This window comes from Eriocheir sinensis, chromosome 31 (assembly GCF_024679095.1).
Source record: "Eriocheir sinensis breed Jianghai 21 chromosome 31, ASM2467909v1, whole genome shotgun sequence".
Taxonomy (NCBI): domain Eukaryota; kingdom Metazoa; phylum Arthropoda; class Malacostraca; order Decapoda; family Varunidae; genus Eriocheir; species Eriocheir sinensis.
The window spans coordinates 3650008-3670839 of NC_066539.1; the positions used below are offsets into that span (position 1 = coordinate 3650008).

Below are 20832 nucleotides of genomic sequence, written 5' to 3' on the forward strand. Positions count from 1 at the left end.
AGTCTTTGAGCTTAAGGTGGGTAAGAACCCATTATCCAGGACGCTGTTAGTCTGTTATATAGGTTACCACAGTTTACCTTCCCTAGATCCCCAGGTACCCATTTCTTAACCTGCCTGAAAGGGAAGAATATACAGTTGGGTATGCTGAGCATTGACTGTCCCAGGCTGGGATTGAACATGGGCCTGCAGATTCATTGCTAGCCGTGCTAACCACTGCACCACAGAGGCGCCAGTAAGCAGGAAAGGGTAAAAATAAGCAGCAAATTATCATAACTATAATACATAATTTTATTCATAAATACTACAAAATTAGTCATCTTTATAAATGAGTACATCATAACAATAACCTTTACAGAATATACATAAAAGAAACATTTAAATAGTAAAGAATGTTTAGCATCAATTATTCTGGTCTCAGTAATACCTTATAGCACATGCACATCTGTGTCCTCTCTGGAGCAGATGTTGGGCAAGATGCAGCTCTGATGCAATATACTTATATCTTTAATGTAGGCCTACTTATAACTGTAAATACCCGGTATATCAAAAGTGTACTGGGCTTTACTTGGGATTCCTGAATGTTAGGCAATCATATTTATTTGAAATCAATCTGTCTCAGCTGCTCACTTTGGTTAACACTATTAATCAGTACTTGCTCTGTGCCAGAATTACAGCCTATTATTACTGCAGTGTTCCATAACAATGACTGCAGCCTTCATGCCACTAAGATATATTCTAAGTCCAGGTTTAGGATTTTCAAAACATAAGAGATAATAAGGAGGCTAAAAATTTGTAAAAGCTCCTAGTTATAACAAACTTTGAACAAGTTTAGGGTTATCTAAAAAATGTAATATAAAATATTTAAAAATATTACATTTGATCTGTCACTCAGGTGTGATGCTGGTGATACAACAAGAAATGTTCCTTTATCATGTGCAGAAAGTTGAACTATTAATAACTTACAGTGCAACATTCATCTTATAAACAAAATTCAACAAAATTCAGTCCTACAGTAAGTCACTGGTAGTGCCAAGTGCCAAACACTTGCCTGCTGCAAGTGTACTCCTGAAGTGCAGTGGGTTCAGGGTTTTTGATGTCGGACTGACAACATCTTTCTGCTGTTAAAGATCAGTCTCAAAACTGACACCCTTGTGGTGTTTCATACAAGTCATCACCACCTGTCCCACCTCAGTGTACACAGGCTGGGGAGTCAAAATGGCCTCGGTTATAAACAAGATGAAAACAAAGTAATAAAGATAGAAAGAGGAAAGAACACAATCATCCAATGTTCAGGAGCATGTATCAATAAATATATTGGGAAAGTAGATCACACAGTCTTTTGAAAATGTAGTTTGAGATGAGTATTTGGCAACATTAGCTTTTCCTTACAACGCTAGCCCACCACTGTACTAAACTCTTGTAGTAGATCCTTGAAGTGTGTGGGGATCCAGAGAAGTTAATCCACTGTTTCTTTAGCATCACCCCCACACAAGCACTTCTGAAGAAGGAGCACTCATTGCTATTAATTTAGAGGTTGATCCACTTGAGAAGGAGTGTATGAACAGGGAGAACTGGAGACTCTGTGGTTACATCATCAAGGGGGAATACCCACAGCAAACAGGCTATCAAAACTGTAGAGCAAATAGACAGATAAAAGAGCAGCATCTTTGACATTCATTTTGTCTTCAGTTTCAGAATATTTGCACCCATTACCCACCACAGCATTACCATTATAGTAATACTAGACACTGTGAGTTGTTAAGGAGGAAAACTGGCCTTTGAGCTCTAGTATGCTTCATGTTAATGACAGCAGTATTGAGAAAGTAGGGTGACAGTAAGGTCTTCCTCTTGAATGCTTCTTCCAGATATTGCCTTTTATGTCTAGCACTCTTATCCTGATAACCTCACAGCCTGGGTGGCACGTAGGCTAATCTAAAACTCATTCTTGAGTTTGTAGGATCTCTTCCATATCTCACATAGGCAGACAGTGACATGGAATCGGTAAAAGATGGCGAGAGGCATTGATATGTGGGAAATGATGGTCCATGCCCAGATGCCGTAAAAGTTGAGCTGCGTTGGGTGGGCGTCTGCACGGGACGTCTCGAAGGTGTTGATCGCCCACATCGCAAGATTACACACCAGGAGGAAAGTAACCTGGAACAAAATATTGCAAGATGAGACATCCCCATGTACACAGATAACTCTTGTTTTACTTTCATGACTTATTGGAAGGATGAAATTTAAAAAATCCATTTTATTTCTTATTTTGCACATTTTCTTTTCATTTCCCTTCATGCAGCCTATTTGGAAAGGCAACTCTAGTCTAAAAGGATAGTTGCCAGAGTACAAATGGGGAATAACGGAGGAGGCAAGTTAATAGACACTAGGGGTGACCCACTATACAACACGGGCAAGGTGGAAAGCTAGAAAAAGCCTCAAAAAGTAAGTCTTATCAAGTTTTCAGGTCACCTGCTGGAATAATGAATGTCTTGCTACCCTGAACTGAACTATGTGACAGTAGAAATTTATGAGATTACTGACATAGTTAGCTGAATATCTGTTTACTTTCCAGTAATATGACAACTTCCTGTAACCACCTAGCCCAGTTCAGGGTAACTCCTAGGATTTGGGATTAAAGCCTGGGCTGGTAATGTAAATGCTTCATCAATCTGAGGTAGAATCATACTTGCATGCCTCTAACTAAGTGTCATTCTCACCAACACAAGCCAACAGGTTGGGATGTATAGGTTGCAGGGTCACTGAGATGAACTTTATTAGGCGATGGAAAGCTGTTTTCTAGGTTCCCTTTCTAAGAGAGCTGGAGATTTTTTGGTGGCCCATCAATATGTTTGCATAAAATGGAAATCACAATGAGTGTAAGGATGTTGTTGGCATGATATACTGTCACAATTATCGTCTTATGAATTAACCCAGTAGCTGTGGGGATCATGTTTCTAAAAGGCCCTTCTAAGCGAATTTATGAGAAAAAATCATCACTCACGCACACCATTTTATTAAATGTATCAACGCATTTGTGATCAGTTTATGTATCCTCTATTTTTTTGGGTTCATGTCAAGACAAGAATTTGGCTCGTCACTGGTACGTGGTAAAGCCACAAATTTGGCCCGTCGCTGCTACTGGGTTAATATATGCATTCTTGTGTGTTTATTATTTTCAAATATGCATCTATTTTAATACAAAATGATAACTGATAGCATATATTCCTAAGAACATTCATACATTGCTATATTCTTCTTTTGTAATCATTTGGATGGGCTCCAAGAAGCTCTCAGGCCTCCCATGGCTCTCTTGGCTCTGGAGAAATGCACCAGCCCTGTGCCCTTCCATGGGCCATAGTAACAAAGTGTAAGTCTATAGCTACAACAAGAGTGTCCTGCTGAGCTTACCATTTCTCTTCCAGGCTTACGCTCAAGTTGGTCATGGTTGTAGCAGCAGCGACGCGTGGCATCCAGGATGAAGATGGTCTGCAGAGTGGTCTGGGTGAGTGTGATGATGGCTGACAGCAGCGGCAGCACCATGAACGATCGGTCCTGAAAAGAGAGGTGTCATTACCTGCCATGGGTGGTGGCACAGGGGACATCCAATGTGAGTGGCAATCAATTTTGAAGTGTTTCACTCAAATTATTTCTGTGTCACCCATAAGACCAATACTCAGAAAACCTTTTTTGCTTTACCCCGGTAGCAGCGGGGATCATGATTCTTAATGGTCCCTCTAAGCAAGAAAAATGAGAAAAAATCACCCCTCACACAAACCATTTCATAATATATATCAAAGCATTTGTAATCAGTTTATGTATCATCTATTTTGGGGGGTTAAAATCATGGCACAAATTTGGCCTGTCGCTTCTACACGGTGAAGCCACAAATTTGGCCTGTCGCTGCTACCGTGTTAAAGGACACAAATGGTATATCACAAATAATATGGAGGATGTAGTTATTGGGGATGAAGAAAACTTTACATGCAGTTTTATAGTTATCACTGTTGGGAAGAGGACAGGAATGAAGAGAATGATTTATGTGCCCAACTTGGTAATTCTTAATGTAACAGTAGATGAAGTAAAGAAAGCTGTGAAAAGAATTAATTAGGAAAAAGTAAGAAGATGAGATGGCCTAACTATAGACCTAAATGAAGATGGAGGCAATTTCATATTTAAAATTAGGAGAAATACTGCATTGTACATCACACATTGTCAAATGTTTGACAGGTGATAAAAACATCTTGTTAACCTGTCACAACATCAATACACTCACCACTTCATGCTGCAAAATCAAATATCTTATCTAAAGACAGTATTTTATCATTCTAAGAAACCTCTTGACAGAAGCTGTGGAGGAAAAATATGGCTGAGGAGTTGTGCGATGGAGAAGTGAATGAAACTGTGCTGCCTGTGTACCTAGCTGACAACCCTAACCTTTATCAGTGGTGACCAAAGGTGGACAATCCGCAATTAAGTCCTCAAATTGCTAATCCGCTAATAGTGAACTAACAAAAAATTTGCAGAATAACGTTAGCAGAAAATATGAAAAATTAGTGGATTTGCAGTTAGCGGAATGCCAATATTATAGTCTGCTAATGCAAACTTTAAAAAAACACCAACAATGAAATTTCCTGGAAATTCAAGAATATCCTTGAAAGTGTGGAGAAACTTCTAGATTAGGGTGGCCAGACGTCCCGGATTCTCTGGGACAGTCCCGTATTTTAATGGTTCGTCCCAGAAATAAAACTGTCCCGGATATAAAAATATAGAAAATAAATAAACATAAATTGTAAGGTAATTTTATTGGAAATTATGTTTTTAACTACCAATAAAGGGTTAGTGGACTAAAAAATGTTTAGTGGACTGTTGCGGACTTCATAAGTGGACAAAAAAAAAAAAAAAACTTATTAGTGTTAGCATTAGCGGATTTGTGATAGGAGACCGGCGGAGCCGGAAAATTTGTGGATTAGCAATTAGCGGAATGCCCAACAAAGTTAGCGTAATTGCGAATTGCGGACTAACAAAAAATTAGTGGGTGCCCACCTCTGGTGGTGACTCCAGGATCCTATTATAGGGAAGGGTTAAGAGGGTTTCTTGGTGCTAGGAGGGGGCTGGGATATTTCTAAGAAGAAGGAAAGACAACTTCTATTATGAGGTGTGCCAGGATGGGATAGAGAAAGGAATTATGGCATGTATGAGGGTTTGGTGTGGATGTAACAGTGAAAGGAGAAAATTGTTGAGGGGTTGAATGGATGAAACCTGGTGCCCTGAGATGGTCTGCACATGTGATGGGCATGAAAGAGGATAACTTTGTGAAGAGTGTATAGGGCAGGATTAAGGGTGGGGATGTAAGAGGCAGATCACCAGAGAAATGGATCAATAGAGTGGACAAGTATTAGAGAGAGTTGACAGGTGAGGAACTAAGTGTGCTGAGAGGGTGTGCTGAAACAGAAAAAGCTGGATATGATTGTGTTATGGCTAAATGACTGTGTTATGGCCATCCCCCTTTATGGAAGTTCTCACAAGGAAACAGAGTGTCATGTATGGAAAACCTTTGATCAAATTTAATGGGGGTGGCTGAAACAATGTGGGTGATAAAGCCCTCTCAAGCCTATCTTGGTGCCATCAATTACTGCTGTGCTGAAGCTTTGTGAACTGGTTGATTTGAAGCTTAACAGCCAATATACATACAACAGGATTATGTTGAAACACTAAACAATGATTAGATTAAAGCTTTAGGACAGAATCACTACAAAGTATCATGACATTAGTGAATCCTATAATGGTAAAAATAATCTATTTGTTCAATCAAAATGTGAGTTTTAAATTTTAAATAAAAATCTCTGCAGTCATGGAAAGGCAAATAAGGAGATTGCTGTGCAGTCACTGCATCAGTGGCAGTTCCTAAAGAGTAAAATTTTCTTTACAGCATAGGAGGTAGACCAAGGGCAAAACAAAATTACAAAATGAAGCAAGCAACACTCTGCCTCGGCAACATTAGCAAAGGGATGAGCCTGAGTAGAAGGTGTTGTGCAGCAAGGCCGTGGGAGGGGCAGAGGCATCCACGAGGCAAGCTCAAAAGAGCAGTGAGCATGTAAACAGCAATAAGGGATACATGGAAATGCAACTAGGCAGGATTGCTGCCTCTGAAAATTTCCCAAGCCCAGTCATAACATAAAGGAATAAGGGACAATGTACTTCACTAACGCTCATGGTGAAATGTCCCCCGATGATGGAAAAGCAAGTGTAGATGTAGACACCAGTCTGAGCGATAAGCAGCAGAATGTTGTCCAACTCTATGTCGCCTTCTGGCACAAACTCCAGCTCCCGCATCTGTATCATCCCCACCACTACTGTCACAGTGGCAACGCTGGCAAGACGAGAAATTATGAATTATAACCCGACTAAAAATATGTTTCATTTCTCCCACCATGCTTAGCCTGTGGAAAAAGGCGGTATCAATAAGTACAATATGCAAAAGTCAAACTTCTGGGAGTCAAGTTTTGCATGGATACTACTCTTCTGTGGACTTCATTTATTCCTCTACTGAACATATCATAGCCTTAGAAAGAAGGATCAACTTATATGTGAATGGCTTTTACACAAGTATAAACACCAATCATGATGTGAGAACACTACTTCTTTATGAGTGACAAAGCAAAAGGCTATTGTACTCTACTGTATCTGACTATGGGATCCATTTTGCAACAACAATTTGGTCTTCCAGCCAAGGCCAGATTTCACACATAGACATTCTAGGTTAGTGTCTAGGTAAGGTAAAGGTAAAGACGGGGGAATATGCTATAGCTGTGTGTGGCCTCTGTGCTCATCTCCGTCACACTAACCCTTGAGCCTGTGGTGGGTAAGAACCCAATACCCCAAGACAATGTCTGAGTGACATCTAGATTCCCTCAGTTTATCTTTTCCAGGTTTACCCAGCTACCCATTTATCGACTAACTCGAAAGGAAAGATGAACAGCTAGGTTAGCTACATGCCAACTGCAAAGACTGGAATATGAACCCGAGGTCATAGATTTGTAGCTAGGCATGCTAACCACTGCACCAGAGATGTGCCTAGAACAGTAATTTAATTGGGACAGCAACCCATGGAAAAATATGATAGTTTTGATTATGCTCAGTACCTCTGTTCATGCCATGGGATTTTAAATTTTGTATCACAAATGTCTGTTTTGATCAAGTAGGCTATGATCAGTCATTCATAAGCAAAGTGGAGAAAGGGAGGCTTGAGGAGGTGTAATAATATATGCTTAGAAAACCATTAACTAGCACTCAAGTCACATTGTGGCAAGCTTCAATGTATAGATGGTCAACTCTTAATTAAATAGTACTTTTCTTGATACTTAAATTTACTCCTGAATCAAATTTTTCATAGCTTCAGGTGGTTAAATTTTACACAAGGTTGCCTCAGCTCACCTGTACACAGACAGCTCAATGATGTTGGCTTCCATGATGGCCAGGGACTTGTAGGCTTCATTGTTGATGAGCACAAAGAACAGGATCAGGGAGATGATGGTCAGCACCAGCATGAGGATGCCCATGAACAGCCCACGATTGGCATGGGCACAGTCAACAGAGTAGTGGTGACGGGCCTTGCGAGCAACATATGTTGAAATGTCGGAGTCCCCGTCACATGCAACCTCTGGCTTGTTTATGTTGTTCCACACCACATACAGGACACCTGAAAAGCAGTAACAAGATGTACCAAAGTGTTCTGGCTACTTGTATCAACCTCTGTATAAAACAGTGGTTCTCAGTTGATGGTCCTTGATTGTTTCATTGGTGGTCCATAAGACTAAATGGAAAGTAAAAGGTATATTAACACAATGTGTTTAGGCACCATAGGTGTGGTGCAAGGAAAACAGAGGGAGGGAGTACAAATCTTAGGGAAAACAGCAATACTGTTATGGGCAACAGTAAAAGGTGGTGTAGTGTGCCATTATCATTGCAATCTCAGGCTTTCAATTTCCGTCTGTATGAATTAAATTTCATGACTGCACCACCAAAAGCAGACCAATAAGAGAAACTCAAGATTGTTTAGATGGCTGAGTTAAAGTACAGCATAGTTCCCAATACTATATAGGTATCTACAGTGGTACAACATTATGCAAAAGGTGGTAATCTTCCTTTACTTAGCATGCAGTGGAATCTAATGAAACATACTTTGCACACTGAGAGTTAAACTAGAACACACAAGTTCAAAAGGAGTCTACAAGAGGCTAGTCTGCCTACATGTGATAGCTCCTGAGAATCCATAATTTAAATAATGGATTTCCAGGAGCAGGAGAGCAGATGGTAATTACCATCTGCTCTCCTCTACCATGAATTTGTCTAATCTTCATTTGAATCTTTTGATGGTTTTTAACACAACCAAGAATCTGTTTAATTTCATCCACTCACCCATTCACCAGCCAGGGAATGTAACACATTTTAAAAGGTACAGTATGATGATTCATGAGGTTGGGATACAGACCAGCACACAGTAGCGAGTACTCGATGGTGCACGGGAAGAGGAAGGGCGATGCATTGTCCACCAATTCTCCCATGAGTTCTGAGCGACTGCACTCATAGATGCTGAATGCTTGTCCTCCATGGCCTCCATGTCCATGGTCTGTTTCTCCATGCGAAACAAGTGCTTCTGCATGGGGGTAGCTGCTGTTGTATACCTGAGAAGTGACAATGGTAAAAGTATTTTTTCTCAAGGCACAGAAGGCGGGGCAAGGGCAAAACAATTTTTTTAAAAACTGCCTGCAACATGCTGCCCCTATAATAAGAAGACATAGATGCTGAGAGTATAAACAATTTTGGTTTGAGATGAATCTTCAAACTTCCTTGAAACCGTGTGAGTTGCAGGATAGAGGAAATAACAGAGAAAGGAAGACAGTGCCAGAGTGTATCAGTGAAAGATAAAAGAATGAAGATGCTGTCTGAAAAATCACACTTACCTGATCATAATATACCCCTGCCTCATTTGATCAATGTGGGTTTTCTTTTCCTAAACGAAGATATCGATTACCTTTTGCAAGTACGTGTACTGGCTACAAAAAATGCAAAGTGACTGAGAAAATCAAAGATATTTGTAACTGTAGTATGGCATGATGAATACAAAAAGAAATAAGGAGACTGCTAGTGGGCAGTCAGCCAACACATGATAGCTCCTGAGAAATTTTTAACTGCCCTCCCCATCCCTCATCATGAGCCATTACTGGTCCATTGCAGGACATAAGCCTTTCAATATGTTTTCCCCTCCCTCTGTCTGTGGTTAGTTTACATCATCTTGCTCTGGTAAATACTGTAATTTACTCTCTTCTGGTTCTCTGCCTGCCCTAACTTCAACAATTCTTGGGTTGCCACTCTGTTATTTGGTTGTCCATCTATTGCCAGTTCTACACATTATATGACTTACCCAAGACCATTTCTTTTTCTAAATTGTCATTATAATTCCTGTGCATTTGATTACAATGGTTCTGATTGAAAAATTGCTCACCTCATCTACTTCATGACTGTCATGGTCATTGTGAGTGTCATTTAGAGGAGCATGAGTCACATGAGCCACAGCATCATGTCCATGGTGGCCCCCATGGGTGCCCCCACCATGCCCATGTGAACTCCCATGGCCATGGTCTCCCAACACAGCGGAATCTCCATGACCTTCACGATGGTGACCCGTCAGGTTGGTCCCACGAACTAATGATGGAGAAGAACATGAGAAAAGTCATCTGGAGTTCATGGTGTCAGAGGTCAGGAGTCCAAGCAATCACCACCAGGGCTTTGGCAACAATGAAAATGTAATGTTTCAATGAGTGTGAGACATTTGCTGGACTCACAAGGCCTCAAACTTTAAGCTGAAGTGAATTAACACAAGTATTGAAGTGAGCACAGTAAAGCTTCTATTTAACAAACTATTTGGGAAAACAGCATATCATTATATCCAAAAGTTTGTTAAAATCAAGATATTTATAAATACTAGATACTAGGTCAAGTAAAAGCAAAACCTATCTATTACAGACATTGTTTGTCAAACAAAACTTGTACTGCTTGAATTGTGTGAAAATTATTTTTATCATATATGAGAGGTACCAAACAGAAAATAAAAATATTTGTTAAAGAGAAGTTTATTAAAAAGAGAATTTACTGTTTATCTTGTGTGAGTTTTTATGGTCTTAATTTACACACGCATGTTTAATGTTTAATTCACATGTGTAACCACCATTCCTGTTTTTGCCTTGCACTACCCTCTACATCAACTCCCTCAAGACAATCAGTATTTTCTACATGCTTCCTCAGTCCATTCCTGCCCAGACCACTCCAACAAACCACTACTTTAGACTCAAAACAACCAACCCATCTGAATCAGCACGCAGCAAGGCAGGAGGAACACCGTGAAATTACCCGATTCCCTCCAACCCCCCCCACACAATGCTGCCTAACTCACACTGGACTCTCACTACATTCAAGTGCTTTACTCCATTTAGCACATGAATATATACAAGGATAGGCTTCCAGATACTAGACACAAAAGCTAAATCAGTCTGCCTGAGTGTAAAATCCTTACATACTACCATCAGCTGAAGGGGACGGGTAATGGAAGAGTACAGTGAAGATGTGGACCACTTCAATTTCATTTCATTTATACAGGCTAAGAATTACAGTACCTTCCCGAGTTTCGCGCTATCCGAGTTCCACGATCCTTGAGTTTCGTGCTCAATCCTAAATTCTTACCATCCCGACTTTTGCGCATTATCGCTCCGAATTTTGCGCTGCTTTGACACGTACGGGTCATGTCTACATATCGTTGGCGTCACGCACGATTCCTTAAGGCGGTGTCACATTGGTCGTTTTCCTCCAACCATTGGGGCTACTGGCAACCGCGGTTGCCCGTGTGCTCAACCGGAAGTGGGTTGTCAGTTGTTTGTATGGATGGAAAACGGTTGGGGGTATGAGCAACCGCGTGGCTGTATGTAAACAAACAGACGATGGCAGTGGCTGAGGAGTGAGGAGCAGTGGAAAATGGCCAACCAACCAATTAAGAAACTCGTAAAGTAGACTGGCAGAGCTGCTGTTTACTATTTAATCGATACAGGGCAACTGCATTGTTTACGTTGTGAATACGTACAACCAACCTTGGCTGCGTGTGACACACACTCGAAAAAGTTGGAGTTGCTGGTCGCCCCTATCGCCAACGTGGTCAGAGGAAAAAGGCCCAGTGTGTTACCAGCAGCTTAAAGACGCGGTCACACAAGCTAGTTTCTCAGGAATTTCCCACCGAAATTATCTCGACAAATTTCTGCCTCGAATTTGTCTTCAAGTTTGGTCACACAGAGGACTGTTGCATTCTGGGATATATCAGCTGAAAACCAAAACAAACAATGAATCCCGACATTGCAAAGTTTGCTTTGTGGTGTTTGCTGAAGAAATAGAAAAAAATGAAGAGAAAGCATTTGTTGGTTCGTGAGTGGTTAGCTCGGAGACAAAGGGAGAGTGTATTACAGCTTCCTACTGTTAAGTGCTACAAGAACTTAGCAGTGAGGACTCAGACACAATGAGGCAGTAGCTAAGCTTGAACACGACTCATGTCCAAGACCTGCTCAACCTGGTTACTCAAAGGTTATCTAGCTTTGTGGAACTCAAGTGTGGTACTGGAATAAACATACGTTTAGCTACTGAACCGATCAGCTGATATGCTCTTCTTCTTGTGACCACAATTTACTGACCTCACGTGGAAATAACCAGTATGCTGATTACTGAGTTTGAGTAGAATTTCGATGAGTTTCCCATGAAATGCAGCCGACTTTTAATCTCTGTACAAAATTCTCGAGAAACTAGCGGTTGGGTGACAGTGTTCACACGTGCTGGGGCGAGATTCACCGAGATGCGCACTAATGGCCCGCGGTAAAAGCTACAAACTAATTAATTAATGATTTAACTATCAACGTTGACTTCAGATTCACAAAGCTTTCGTTTCGTCATAGTTAGAGGCCACTGACTGGAGGACCGCCGTCAATGACATCAGACTTGGCCAATCACAAGCGTGTTTTCAGAACTGTCAGCCAACTGTAAGGCAGCCAGCCGCCTTCAGCTGTGGCTTCAAAACGACCTGTTCTTATGTCACATTTTCTTCCTTTTTACACAGTATGCATTTTGAGATAACAAGGGAGTAAAGTGGGAAAAGAAAGTCAGCTTCTCCACGGGCCGGAACAAATAAGCACTTTTTCAGTGTTTTCAATACCCCGAGTTTCGCAATCCGTGAGTTTAGTGCTATACCTGCGGAACGAAGCAAGCATGAGACTTGGGAGGGTACTGAATCAGATTTATTAAGAATTTATTTGAATATTGATTTTGTTGCACAGAAAATTGAACATTGGTAAAATTCCTGTTCCCAGGAAGCTGTGATACATTACAGACTCTACTTATTGATAGAAAGGAAGCCCGAATGAGAGGATCAAGGACGGTTATGCATGGACGAACAACTGTGTGAATGATCATGGTGCTGAAACTCCAATGGTCATATGGCTCCTTATGCATGGGGGAAAAGTGCTCAAAGGACAGAAGATATCAAGAATGGTGTGGAGATCAAAGAGAATCTCCATGAAAATTACAAAGATGTGCCAAACAAGAAAGAAAGAAAAGAGGTATACAGTGACAGGAACAAAAAAATTGTTCTTGTATGAAAAAGTGCTGAAAGGACAGAGGAAATCAAGAGCCTGTGGAGAATAAAGAGACTTTGTGCATGAAAATTACAGAGAAGAATGTGCCAGCCAAAAGAGAGAAGGAGAGGAAAAAAAAAGAGGTATATCAGATATGAAAATATCCCCGATAATGTTAATAAGATTAGTCATGGCACAATTGTACATTAATAAATACTTCCCTACTTCATAGTAGGGCAGCATTTAATTAGCATAACATATACTGCAGGGACAGGCAACTGTCACTCAGGGTGAACAACAGTTACTCTGGTGATTAACAGTTGCCAAGTGTATCACCAAATCACTGCTGGGATCACTCTCTCTCATGGTGATAAATCCCAGCCAGGCCAAAGAGAGTTAGTACAGTGGTGTTAGGCAGTTCCCTCAAATATCAATCAGGTGAAAAGGCTAAGGGAGTCACTGTGACTCTTTTAAACAGGATGGGCAAGGAAATCACTGTGACTCTTTTAAACAGGATGGGCAAGGAAATCACTGTGACTCTTTTAAACAGGATGGGCAAGGAAATCACTGTGACTCTTTTAAACAGGATGGGCAAGGAAATCACTGTGACTCTTTTAAACAGGATGGGCAAGAGAGTCACTGAGGCCCTCCTTTAAGTAATACATCTAATTAAAGTCCATTGATCCAAATACTGGTAGTCTGAAAACCCTAATAGTTTGATTTTTTGAAGGCAGAAAATTATAATTTGATAGTACTCAATAAATGTGTACATGCTTATGGTAGCTTGGCCTGCCATCTGAAAGTCTGAGAAATCTGTTAATCTAAATGGGCACCGGCCCAAGGCCATCCAAATTAACGACTTTTACTGTAACTTTTGTGTTTGTTTGGAAATTTGTATTACTTGAGTTTGCCTTGGGTGTTACATGTTCATGCATCACAATCTGTCAGAGTAAAGTATCTCCAGTGTGAGTGAACCAACCTTGCCCTCAGAACCTCTGAGAACCTCACCACCCAACCAAACCCCATCATTCCTTTCACTGCATCACAGGCTCATGTGTGTGTGTGTGTGTGTGTGTGTGTGTGTTGTGTGTGTGTGTGTGTGTGTGTGTGTATTTTTTGTGTGTGTGTGTAATTCGCCACGGCCAGATCACGTGTTGGACTCGTAATCGCCAGCAGGTACCCTCCCGTCATGAGCAAGTGCTCTTTATTGTCGATCTATGGGTACTGCCAGGACCTCACACACCACACACCCCATCCCTCTTACTCAAGGGGGGACAGTAACCACTCCTAGTCAACGGAAAGAATCCGGCCTGAGCGGGCTCGAACCGCCGCCCTGTCAGACTGTGAAGCCTGGCAGCACAGCGCTCTACCAGTTGCGCCATGGAGTGGTGTGTGTGTGTGTGTGTGTGTGTGTGTGTGTGTGTGTGTGTGTGTGTGTGTGTGTGTGTTTATGTGTGTGTGTGTGTGTGTGTGTGTGTGTGTGTGTGTGTGTGTGTTGTACCATATGAACTGATCCACTCCACCATGAGAGTTCAGACTATCTACCACAAACCACCACAAAAGGAGGATAGCCAAAAAAGCAGGAAAAAATGTATGTGAAAGTGGTTCCAAGAGTAATTTTGTCCAATGATCACTAAGTAACAGACAAATGGAAAAGGCTACACAAAAAAAACTGATAAATGATAACAGTGGTTTATATTTTCTTGTTCTTTTTCTTCACACATTATTTCTTGCATCTGCTAATCAAGCCCAAAACGCACAGGCAACACCTTCACCCTGTAACTAACGACACAGCTTACCTTCATCCAAGATCACAGCCCAAAGATTGCCTGTAATGCAAGAGTGTGATGATTATTGAGCTCATGACTTGAGTGGTGCATGGAAGCGCTGATCTGCTGGTGCTGGGCTCAAGCAATGCTAAAGTCCTTCACACACATGAGAATGTTCAGTATAGGATGTGGGAACAAACGGTTAAATCATCAGCTGAAATGCTACTGCTCTCTAAGATATATGAACTACATCAGACCTGCAGAAATACTATTACTGCATATACTTGTGCAAGAGTCAAGTTTTTAACAATATTTTTAAGGTCATTTTTTTTCAATGACTTACATGGACACTGCTTCTCTAGGGGACATAAATATATTCCTCAATTGAATAGATGAAAATTGGTTCACCAATGAAGCAGTGGTTAAGTGGAACAAATTAAGTTAATATATAAACTGAACATTTCAATAGAAGGTGAGACAGCTGTATATATTAGGGAGAAAGATGGTAAATAAATAATTCTTAGAAGCTAGCATATGCAAGCCGACCGGCCAGGTGTAAGTCTTCTCATATCCTTGCGCTATATAGCTACCATGGCCTTGGGAATCAGCTCTACATGAGGCCAATTTTTACATGAGTATCTATAGCCCTCATGGAAGGAAAAAATCTTATTAATTTTTAAGGCAAAGTTCTGAGTGCTTAGTTTTGATCTGACACTCTCTCTCCAGGGATTGAAACTAATTCCTCAAGTGAAAATGCCTCAGCCTTGAAGGGTTGAATTTTACACAAAATCAACTTTTGCACAAGTCTATACAGTCTGTGCAAGGTGAGGGAGCTTTGGCCTAAACAGGTCATGCAACATTTAATGTCTGTGAATAGTTAAATTTTATGTAAAGAGGTGCATGTGAGCTAAGAATGAAATGAGTTTAAAGAGAGCAGAATCTTAGCATACAAATGGAGAAAAGACATATGGACAGAAAACTAAGAGACATACATGATGAACATATAGGCTACTATACATATACAGACAAATGGAGACAGACATACAAAACAGATGAGACACAGATAACACACACACACACACACACACACACACACACACACACACATAGGAGTGGAGTGGTACATGGCAGATGGAATTCAACCTTGGGAAATGTAAAAAAATAGTTTGGTAGGAGTGGTAGAAGATGTGAATATGATTATATGATGGGAAGTGAGATAATATGCAGAGGAATGGAAGAAAAAGATTTGGGAGCGACTATCTCAGAGAACATGTCACCGGACAAACACATCAACAGGATAACGGGACAAACTATGAATTTGCTGAAGAACATAAGGACGGCATTTGTGTATTTGGACAAAGAGATGATGAAGAAAATAATAGTTACAATGATAAGGCCAAGGTTGGAGTATGCAGCAGTGGTCTGGTCTCCTCATGAAAAGAATAATATAAGCTGGAAAGAGTACAGAAAATGGCAACTAAGATGGTACCGGAACTTAGGGATCGGACTTACGAGGAGAGACTCAATAGCATGGGGCTCACAACCCTGGAGAGAAGAAGAGAAAGAGGAGACCTGATAGCGGTGTACAGGGTGGCGAGTGGGGTGGAAAATCTGGACAGAGAAGACCTGTGTGTGTGGAGCGAAAGAGAAACAAGAGGACGTGGAAAGAAATTGAGGGCGACCACGTGTAGGCGAGATGTGAAAAACTTTAGCTTTCCAAACAGAAGCATTGAGCTGTGGAATGGACTGGAGGAGGAGGTGGTTTGTGCAAGAAACATTCATGATTTTAAGGAAAAGTTGGATAAGAGCGGATATGGAGACGGGACAGCGCGAGCGTAGCTCTTTTCCTGTATGTCACAACTAGGTAAATACAACTAGGTAAATACACACACACACACACACACACACACACACACACACACATGTACGAATACACACACACGCACACACACACACGCACTGGGAGACAGGACTGACTGAGCTTGAGCTCAGGCCCTGTACACTATAAATAGGTAAACACACACACACACACACACACACACACACACACACACACACACACTGCATATGTCTATAATATTTGATGTGCAGGAAAAACAAACTGACAGGTCCCCAAGAGCTCAACACAGAAATGTAATTTTCCTCTAAATTTCGGAGGCACAAGTCAAGTGCTTCAGAGTGCACTTGCCCCTTCTTATCTCATTACTTACTCAGCTTCTTATAGTTTTCACATGTCCTGTTACCTGGTCTTCCACTTTCATACTGCACAGTTACTACCATACATACTCATGTGAAAGCTGAACTTCTGGAATGATTTTTAATAATACAGTTCATGGGATTTACTTTCACATGGATACTACTTTCCTATCATGTTAGAATTAATCTTAAAGCATTCTCAGCTTTGGGAATGGAATTGACTTTAACATGAGTATATATTTTGGTATATGAAAGTTGCATCAAACTTTTCTCCATCCTGGGGACATTTCTTTTAGCTGTATGTGGGAAACATTCCTCCTAGCTGCTAGCACCATGACATGTATTATGAGTACCACTTTTTGAAACACTTGTTCAGAGCTCTCATCTACCAACACATCAAGGCCCAGCATCCTTTCCTGCCAGCAGCTGTGTGTGCCAGTGGCCTAGCCTCACCTCCATGGTGGCCGCCATGGCCGAAGCGAAGGTTGATGATCTCGTGTTTGGTTTCCTGCACCAGCACATTGAGCCAGATGCATAGATTCGTCCCAATCATGTGCATCAGCCCAAACCTGGCAATGACGCGGTGGCGACTGATGGCAACCTGAAAAACAAGGTCAGTGAGAGGCACTGTCACAACAAGAACTGATATGTTTAGCTCTACAGAAGATATTTTTTACTCTTAGGGACAGAATGATCAATCTTTTTATACATATATTTATGGTTTAGCCCTATTCCCTTTGGTGGCTATGACTGCAGTCTCTTCATACACTCCCTTTTTACAGCATTCACTCCCCCACACACTTCTCTCCTTCATGTAGTTTTCATTCATGTTGCTCACCCTTACTGGGGTCTCCCTACCACCTCTGCCCTCCTAATGGACTTTCTTAAACCCTCTGCACAAAAGCACCAAACTAAATTCTCAAAGCATGAGTAAACCACCTTAATGAACTTCACGATATGTATTCCACAACTTCTTATCTAAACCTTTTGGTTCTACACCCATACTGAATAGCTCTTCATTACTCGTGCCATCCCATCTTGTTGCATCATATGCTTCACTCAAGTAACTCATTGCTTGTGCACTTATCCTTGCCTATTGATACTTATGTCATGGCCATGTTTAAGAGATGAAATGAATGGATTGGAATTAATGAAATGAATTCTGAATTCCAGCTCCTGCACTTGCAACTCACCCTTGAGTTAAGGAAGATGAAATACATTTGTATGAAAGTGAAGAGCATCCTGGCTGCTGGCGAGATCACCAGCAGAATGTCAGCACAGCTGTCATCTGCCTGCAGCTCAAAGTACTGCCCAACCTCCAGGCCACTGTAGATCATGCTGCCAATGCCAAACACTGGGACCAGGGAGAAGGGACACAAGGCACACAGTTAGCAACACTCTGTTATGTGCCAATCAATGTTCATGCATCATTGTGTTCATCACTAGCCACAGCATCCTCTGCAGCTTCATAACAAGGAAAGTGATCATCAGCACAAGGCTCTAGATCAATCCATGGCCCTTAGGTATTACTTGATGTTGTATCACTTCAAGTGTACTGGTGCTGGTCATAATCCCCTAACCCAGAATATAGATGCATAGATTCACGTAGGGTAAAATAAAAATATATTGTATGTCTATCACTGAGCCACTTTAAAAATCATACCATCATCACTAATAGGCTATTAGGATGACCACTGGTACTCTTCTAGCTCTATAGGTTCTACAGGTAAGTACATAAAAAAATTATCAATGTCTGAAACTTTAGTTGATAAACTCAATGAGTTAAAGTACTGAGCCATATCCTGCCTTTTCCCCAGCACTATTGTGTCCAAAGAAGGCAACTGCATTAACAGGCTTTCCATGACACACATGTACCCCTAAGATTCATTCACATAACCAAGTTTAATTTAGAACCCTACCCTAGAGATAGAGACAATTGGCTATGAGTCATCAGTCCACAATATAGTGTTATCACCACAACCTCTGACAACTGAATATGTTCAATTAAAAAGCATTTACTCACAGACAGCTCCCATCTTGAGGTACATGGACCCATGGTTGTCATCGGCAAGGCCATACTTGGGCGGCTTGAAGCTCATGGTGTTGATGGAGGCTCGGTCACTCTCCTTGTCTATGTCACCGGGGTACCGTGAATCTTTGCTGGCATTAAGGCGACCTGTGAGAGAGTGGCCAAGGTGTGGTGGGAAGGATGAGAAGAATGAGTCAGGACACTGTTCATCAGACAAGAACTTTACTCCACATGCTTGTGTAAAAGTTGGTCTCATGTAAAAGTCACCCCCCCAAGGCTAGCTATACATTCGACTAAGAAAGAAATTCAAGCCCTAATAGGAGTAATGATTGCAAAGGAATATACAGTATGAACTGGTGAAACTGTCCTACATATAATTTTTCCCCCAGTAGGAGTGCTGGTTGCAAAGGAGTACATGTATATAAATTGGCAAAACTGCCCTATATTTACTAATTCTTTTCCTCTAATAGGATGACTGGTTGCAAAGGAGTATATGAACTGGCAAAACTACTCTACTTATACTTTTCCCCCAATAGGAGTACTGGTTACATGGAATTAATAAAACTAACCATCTTAAAACATTTCAATCTATAGTGACTAATGAGAGTCTCTAGTGAGCCAATTAAGATATCAAATACAACAAATACAATATCATATGTATGGCATCAACATGCAGATGGGAAGTACATAGTAAATGTTACCCTTTCAGGAAAATTAAAAAAAAAATGTACAGCCATGTGTGATGCCTCAGTTCCAGAATATTAGTAAAACAGCAGTCAGAAGCATTCATTAGATAACTTGTGCTGTACATAGTGAGGATACAAAAATATTACTAAGGAAAGTTAATCATTCTTAAGTTTATCAATACAGAGGGTGAAAGGGATGTGAAGCCAATGACGTGTGGGTAGGTAGTGAGGAGCACAGGCAAAAAAGGGAGGAGCATTAAGAAGGAAAGCCAGTGCTGAGTAGTTAGGTAGCAAGGACAGACACAGGCAGGAAAGGGTATAAGCATGCAGGTGTGGGGAAAAGACATGCATGGTGAGAAAGAATAACTTCGGAGGAAGGAAGCAGTGATGGATCAAGATGGTACCTACTGTCCACTTTCAATGGTATGGATTCATTAACTCACTTTGCACCCACCACAACTATAAGGGTAGTTCCTCAGGCAAGCATAGTGGCTTTGTAAGTGCTCAAACCAACAACTACCCAAGTTTGTTTGATTTTCTATAAAGCACCAAAAACTACACCAATGCTCTTTGTATAGTGTTTGATGGTGGTAGAGATGCCAACATACTTGAGGAAACTGTACAGGACATTTCTGTAGTCAGATGCTTTGTAGGCAATTGAACAATCTTGGGTTGGACTGTGGAATTGGTCCATAGTCATGACAGATGTGGCATGATATCAGTAAATGAGCAACTTGGTCTCCATATACTCTTCACATCATCATTCTAATTCGACAATGCTAACAAATGCCTGATTACTTTTAGTTTGTTCAGTGTGCAATCAAACAATACCTTGACCCCATTTAACATGAATAAAAAGTGTTTCTGGGTGCTAATCTCAGTGGTGCACACATCAGCACACCTCCCAGCAGGCCCATTGTTTCATTGCCAATCATTCCAAATGCATTACAACAAGTGGCAGGCTACCTGTCCCCTTGGTGTTGGATGTGCTGGACTTGCGGAGGGGAAGCACCGTGTTTAAATCAGGCATGGGCACGTAGCTTCCTGCAACACATTGTAACTCAGAGTAAATGTCTATCCTGTTTTGTTGGTTGTTGCCCTGCTCTGTCTCCTGGCACGGCTAAATTCATGATCCTGTAGAAAGTCTTGATCTACTCAACCACTGCTGACTGCACCTCATGATCACTACTGCTACACATGCAGCTGATGGAGCACACTGTGAAACTACCATGCTCTCCTTCCTACCATTGCTTAATTCTCAGTCTACCACTGTCCTACCACTGGTCATTCAACACTACATGGCCATCATACTTTATGCATGCAGTTGACATGGCGTACTGTGACATAGTTCTAACTTATATCACTGAGAAGCTTAGAGAGTCAGAGACATTTAAGGCAAACAATGGTATACTTTGTTTTCTCATGTGCAGAAAGCTCTGGCCAGCACCAAGGTCTGTCCACTGGTGTTCTCTGACTATAGCTTTATC

General features: G+C 41.2%; 1 protein-coding gene across 7 annotated transcripts in view; it reads right to left on the bottom strand.

The window, feature by feature from the left end:
- Positions 1-264: 264 nt before the first annotated feature.
- LOC127005808 (uncharacterized) overlaps positions 265-20832 on the bottom strand; it is a 105276-nt gene continuing 84708 nt past the window's right edge. For 4 of the 7 annotated variants that reach the window (XM_050874936.1, XM_050874929.1, XM_050874931.1 and 1 more), the window contains 11 exons: positions 20312-20389; positions 18654-18806; positions 17824-17984; positions 17084-17231; positions 14465-14494; positions 9506-9705; positions 8492-8684; positions 7435-7699; positions 6199-6370; positions 3409-3552; positions 265-2154 (listed from right to left, as the gene is read on the bottom strand). In XM_050874936.1, the coding sequence (XP_050730893.1) occupies positions 1933-2154; positions 3409-3552; positions 6199-6370; positions 7435-7699; positions 8492-8684; positions 9506-9705; positions 14465-14494; positions 17084-17231; positions 17824-17984; positions 18654-18806; positions 20312-20389 (1766 nt within the window). In that variant the 3' untranslated portion in view covers positions 265-1932. The remainder of the gene's footprint in view (positions 2155-3408; positions 3553-6198; positions 6371-7434; positions 7700-8491; positions 8685-9505; positions 9706-14464; positions 14495-17083; positions 17232-17823; positions 17985-18653; positions 18807-20311; positions 20390-20832) is intronic. The other 3 variants (XM_050874932.1, XM_050874935.1, XM_050874934.1) reach the window with 3 other exon arrangements.